Here is a 6,000-nt window from a genome sequence, read left to right on the forward strand (position 1 = left end):
GCATAGCACAATACAGCAAAAATTCAGCTGTAGTGGTTTGAATTGACTTCTTTCTGAGGACATGCATAACCATGTTTCCATCACTGTCTAGTGTGAGAAGCAAAGATGGTCAGTGTCAAGTGTTCATCTCAAACACAAGATTGCTCATGATCTTTTTCCCCCACTGTCTGTAGTGAGTGGATCTAGTGTCTAACTTCTAGACACCTTATATGTCCCCTTTATCAGCCCTTAACAAGTAACAAAGAGTTTGTGACACTGCTTCACTTGTTAAACTCACAGTGAGCAGAGTTCACTGCTGTAAAAAGGCTTGTGTCAGCCTTTCTTAGTACATTACTTGTCTTCAGAGTTTAATTTAGTATCTCCCAGGGTGGGCAACTGCATGGGAGGTAATCAGAAGTTGGATATTATGGCTTTAGGGAGTGCATTTTGTTTCTCTAATTGGTCTACATTCCACCTGCACAGAATCTGGCTTAAGATATCCAAAGGGTTTTGCAAGGTAAGCATCCATGAAACTCAAGGCCAGAACTTTTCCCATGTCATATTTGTGCATTGTTTATTTATACATAGTTTGCACAATCCCTTGTGACTGTATCCTTAATACTTCACTTCTATCTAAATCTTTCACTTGAGAACTCATTCATTTCCATCTCTTAACCAATAATTCTCAGCAGTCTTTATTATCTAATTTGAAATGTAATGAAAAGAAAAATCAGATCTTTTTTTTAATACCCTGTCCAGCTACTTAACCATTGTCCACAGAACTGCCTCAACATTAAATAATCAGAAAGTAATTAAAGGATTTTCACTTATTCTCAGCAAACTGCATTCAGAGGATGAGAAGAACACCTCCACTGGATGAGCTGCAGCCACCCCCATACCAAGATGATAGTGGTTCTCCTCATCTTTCCTGCACGCCTTCTGAAGTCGGAGACAGCAAATGTGAATTTTCACAGTGTAGCAACAGCCCCAGGTGCTCCTACAAGTGCCCGAGTGAGGGGAGCACGGGGCACGAAATAGAAAGCTTTCACAACAAAGGCTATGAAGAGGATGTCCCAAGTGATAGCACAGCTGTCCTCAGTCCAGAGGTAAATGACAACAGCTGAGTTTCTGAAGCCTTGTGTGATGCAGACTTTTGAGAGCTTTTTTAGCTAAATATTAATGCACAGCTCCATGAGCACTAATGTTGCAGCTCCCGAGTAGTTTGTCAGGAAATACTACAACAGGACTCCAGATTGTACTTTATATCTTTATGGCATCTTAACTTTCAAGCAGGGTCCCAGTAGGAGTGAATTGTTTTTTTAAGCCAGTCAAAAATCTTCACTGAACTACCAGGACTGTAGTCAGAATTCTTTTTCTCCCACACAATTTCTCAGTCAATCTGAATTAAAAAACCAAAACACTCCATGAATGCTTTTCAAGCTGAACAGCCCATAATATCACAGTATCACCAAGGTTGGAAGAGACCTCAAAGATCATCGAGTCCAACCTGTCACCACAGACCTCATGACTAAACCATGGCACCAAGTGCCACATCCAATCCCCTCTTGAACACCTCCAGGGATGGGGACTCCACCACCTCCCTGGGCAGCACATTCCAATGATGAATGACTCTCTCAGTGAAGAACTTTCTCCTCACCTCCAGCCTAAACTTCCCCTGGTGCAGCTTGAGACTGTGTCCCCTTGTTCTGGTGCTGGTTGCCTGGGAGAAGAGACCAACCCCCACCTGGCTACAACCACCTTTCAGGTAGTTGTAGAGGACAATGAGGTCGCCCCTGAGCCTCTTCTTCTCCAGGCTAAACAACCCCAGCTCCCTCAGCCTCTCCTCACAGGGCTGTGCTCAAGGCCTCTCCCCAGCCTTGTTGCCCTTCTCTGGACACCTTCAAGTGTCTCAATGTCCTTCCTAAACTGAGGGGCCCAGAACTGGACACAGGACTCAAGGTGTGGCCTAACCAGTGCAGAGTGCAGGGGCAGAATGACCTCCCTGCTCCTGCTGGCCACACTATTCCTAATGCAGGCCAGGATGCTATTGGCCCTCCTGGCCACCTGGGCACACTGCTGGCTTATGTTTAGGCAGCTGTCAATCAGCACCCCCAGGTCCCTCTCTGTTTGGGAGCTCTCCATCCACTCTGACCCCAGCCTGTAGCTCTGCCTGGGGTTGTTGTGGCCAGAGTGCAGCTCCTGGCACTTGGATTTGTTGAATGCCATCCTGCTGGACTCTGCCCATCTGTCCAGTGTGTCGAGGTCCCTCTGTAGAGCCCTTCTGCCCTCTAACTAACCAACATCTTCTCCTAACTTGGTGTCATCTGCAAACTTGCAGATACCACAAAGAGTTTTTATAAATGGTTGATGGTAATTTAGACATTTCTTCCACTTAGTTTTCCTTTTCTCTGCCATAAAGGAATTATGGCAGAAGATGCAATGATAACTATTTATTTTTCACTATGAAGAATACTCCTTTCTGACACATACTTCCTTGAAATACCTTTAACAAGGGTTCCTGCACTGACATCTGTGGATAAGTCTGCATTAGTGATGTCATGTGGAGAAGAGGCTTTTTTTGTCTTTCACTTCTAACAGACGTTTTGAAGTGCATATTAGGCTCAGTCCTGACGTGCCAACAGACATTTCTGTCTCACTTCACCCCGCACTCATTTGATGTTGCATACCTGGGGTGTTGGTGCAGTATCTGGAAGGCCCAGTTGCAAGGTCCTCCAGTCTCTACCTGCCTGGAGATCAGCTAGGACTGCAATCTGTGTGAGCTTCATTGCGGTTAAAGACAAAGTGTGTACACACAGCCCCTGAACCCAAACAGATTGTAGCAAGTCTAGTCCTAGTTCTGACTGGTTTGTGCCACACTAGTCACTGATGTCAGCACACTCAATACGCATGCAGAGCACTGCCAACTTTTGTCATAGCCACACAACAACTTGAAGAATGCAGCTTTTGGAAGCATGAATTCCCATAGCTATGTCACAAGCAGTTTAAGATAAGGACATAACATTTCTTTTAGCCCAAAAGGCTTTATTGTAGCATCTACTAATTCACATGAACAAGAGTATGAAAATGCACAGGAAAAAATACTTGCCTTTCATACTTGAAATAACTTTTTATGTGATCTGTCTTTGTAAAATGACCTTTTGTTTCAGTGCCACTATCAAACTGTTGTAACAATACAGGGAATCAATGTTCTGTTCAGAATTTGAAGTGACAATAATCAATCTTAAGTTGAAAATACAGTTTTAGGACTGATGATGTCTCAAAAGGTATATCCAAAACAGATCCATCTTACATAGTTCCAGTAATATTCTGTTAATAAAATCATGATATTTTTTGGCACATTCATAGAACTCTTCAGGACTGCAAGTGCAAGTAGGTGCTGTACTCTCTGCTGGTGTATTGCTCTCAATCACTGTCCTGATCTTAAAGCAATGTAATATGTTAACTTAAAAATGTGTGCATACTCCCACTGAAATAAGGTAGTTCTATCTCATCATAAATGTATATACAATATAGCATGTGGGGCACAGAAGAAGAGATCCTAAATGACAGCCTAATTTAACATGAGCTCTATTTGCTTGGCTTCTGGCTTGTGGTGATATTGGCCAGGTAACACCTTGATTGCTTCTCAACTGCTAGGCAGCCATCTCCCCAGGCTTTCGTTGTTTAATTGCCTTGTTTATGAAGTGAACAGAAAGATCGTGGTCTCTTCCTATTGCTTGGAGAGAGCCATGGATTTCTATGCTGGATTTAATAATAGAATACAACAAATAAATAAATAAATAAATAGCTTCTATTCTTTTTCTCCAGGATATGTCAGCTCAAGGATCATCTTCACAGCTTCCTAAACCTTTTGATCCTGAGCCAGTAGCTAAATATGGCACACTGGATGTGACTTTTGACTATGACTCACAGGAACAGAAGCTTTTGGTGACAGTGACAGCTGTCACAGACATTCCCACTTACAGCAGGCCAGGTGGAAGCTCGTGGCAAGTACACCTAGTTCTTCTCCCTATAAAGAAGCAGAGAGCAAAAACCAGCATCCAACGGGGACCATGCCCTGTCTTCACAGAGACATTCAAATTTAATCACGTTGAGTCTGAGATGATTGGGAACTACGCGGTTCGCTTCAGACTCTACAGCGTACGGCGCATGAAAAAGGAAAGGATTGTGGGAGAAAAGATCTTTTACTTAACAAAATTGAATCTTCAAGGGAAGATGTCAGTGCCAGTGATGCTGGAACCTTCTTACAGTGTCTCTGTGAGTATTAACCGAAGCAAAATAACAATGCAGCGATACACAGCGTGCTGAGTCTTGTAAGAGCAGCGTGTTACAGAGTCATCACATCCACTTGATTTTTTTTTCCACAGTGATAACACCACATTAATACAATGATAATTTCCTTGGAGATTCTGTAAGTACATTCATTTCCCACCTGCAAAAGCTGCCCATGTTTTTCCTTACCATTCAGTAGAAATATCCAGCCTATAGGCAGGGATGTAGCGGTAAGGATATGTGTACGTGGAAATCTATGGATGTGTTTAATAATCCAACCTTTACTCTGCTACCCACAGCATTTCAGTACAGAAACTATAAAGCTATATTAGCAAGTGCACTCCATCTGTTGCAATTAAATCTTGGTTGCAATAGATAGCTTCCTTTCAGGAAAGAAAGATAGGGAAGAGGAACTCTGAGAGCACAAAGCCATTCTTAATAACTTCAGATTAGAAACTTGTAAATAATTGATCTCTGGTTCAGTCTGAAGTGAGAGAGTGTAATAGGTAGCTCAAACTGAACAGGATTTGTATCTTCTGGGGGAAAAAACAAAACCTCTGCCTATCTGCTGAACAATTTTCTTGTGTCTCCCCAAATAATTTAATATATTTAATAAATAATATAGATTTAATAAATTAACAAGATATATTTTACATATTATATAGTATATATATATAATTGTAATAGTATACATTAATATATTCTATATTAATATATTCATAACATATATTTAATAAATAATATATATTTAATGTATTTAATAAAGCAAAGCAACAGTAATTAAGGATAAGCTTAAGTATCACTATGAAAAACTGCAAGAGATTACTGTGTGGGTAGTGATCAGCATCTCCTTTTTCTGGTCTTGTGAGTACTTAGGCATGTTTTCATCCAGAAAGAGAATGTTTGTAATGTTGTAGTCAGGGCTGTACTGGAGAAAAGGAGGCTCAGGGGTGACCTGATTTGCCTTGTTGCCCTTCTCTGGACACGTTCAAGAGTCTCAATGTCCTTCCTAAACTGAGGAGCCCAGAACTGGACACAGGACTCAAGGTGTGGCCTAACCAGTGCAGAGTACAGGGGCACAATGACTTCCCTGCCCCTGCTGGCCACACTCTCCCTAATGCAGGCCAGGATGCCATTGGCCCTCTTGGCCACCTGGGCACACTGCTGGCTCCTGTTTAGGCAGCTGTCAATCAGCACCCCCAGGTCCCCCTCTGTTTGGGAGCTCTTCAGCCACTCTGACCCCAGCCTGTAGCTCTGCCTGGGGTTGTTGTGGCCAAAGTGCAGCACCCAGCACTTGGATTTGTTGAATGCCATCCTGTTGGACTCTGCCCATCTGTCCAGTGTGTCAGGGTCCCTCTGCAGAGCCCTTCTGCCCTTTAACTGATCAACAACTGCTCCTTCTATGACAGCATGACCCAACTATTGGATGAGGGAAAGGCTGTGGGTGTTGTCTACCTAGACTTTCAAAATGCCTTTGACACTGTTCCCCACAGAATTCTCATGGACAAGCTGGCTGCCCATGGCTTGGATGAGTGTTGGGACCACTTCTGTTTAACATCTTTAACGATGATAAGGACATGGAGTGTGACATCAGTGAGTTTGCAGACAGCAGCAAGTTAGGTGGGAGTGTTGATCTGCACCAGGGTATGGAGGCTCTGCAGAGGGACTTGGACAGATTGGATCCATGGGCCAACATTAATGGGATGAGCTTCAACAAGGCCACGTGCC

The 6,000-nt window shown here is 43.0% G+C and overlaps 1 protein-coding gene across 5 annotated transcripts in view; it reads left to right on the forward strand.

The window, feature by feature from the left end:
* SYT14 (synaptotagmin 14) overlaps positions 1-6,000 on the forward strand; it is a 129,856-nt gene that overhangs the window by 104,248 nt on the left and 19,608 nt on the right. For all 5 annotated transcript variants that reach the window (XM_068165114.1, XM_068165111.1, XM_068165112.1 and 2 more), the window contains 2 exons: positions 817-1,085; positions 3,808-4,257. In XM_068165114.1, coding sequence (XP_068021215.1) covers positions 817-1,085; positions 3,808-4,257 — 719 coding nt within the window. The remainder of the gene's footprint in view (positions 1-816; positions 1,086-3,807; positions 4,258-6,000) is intronic.

This window comes from Melanerpes formicivorus, unplaced genomic scaffold (genome assembly GCF_026170545.1).
Source record: "Melanerpes formicivorus ecotype bairdi unplaced genomic scaffold, bMelFor1.0.p_v2 SCAF_84, whole genome shotgun sequence".
Classification (NCBI taxonomy): Eukaryota; Metazoa; Chordata; class Aves; order Piciformes; family Picidae; genus Melanerpes; species Melanerpes formicivorus.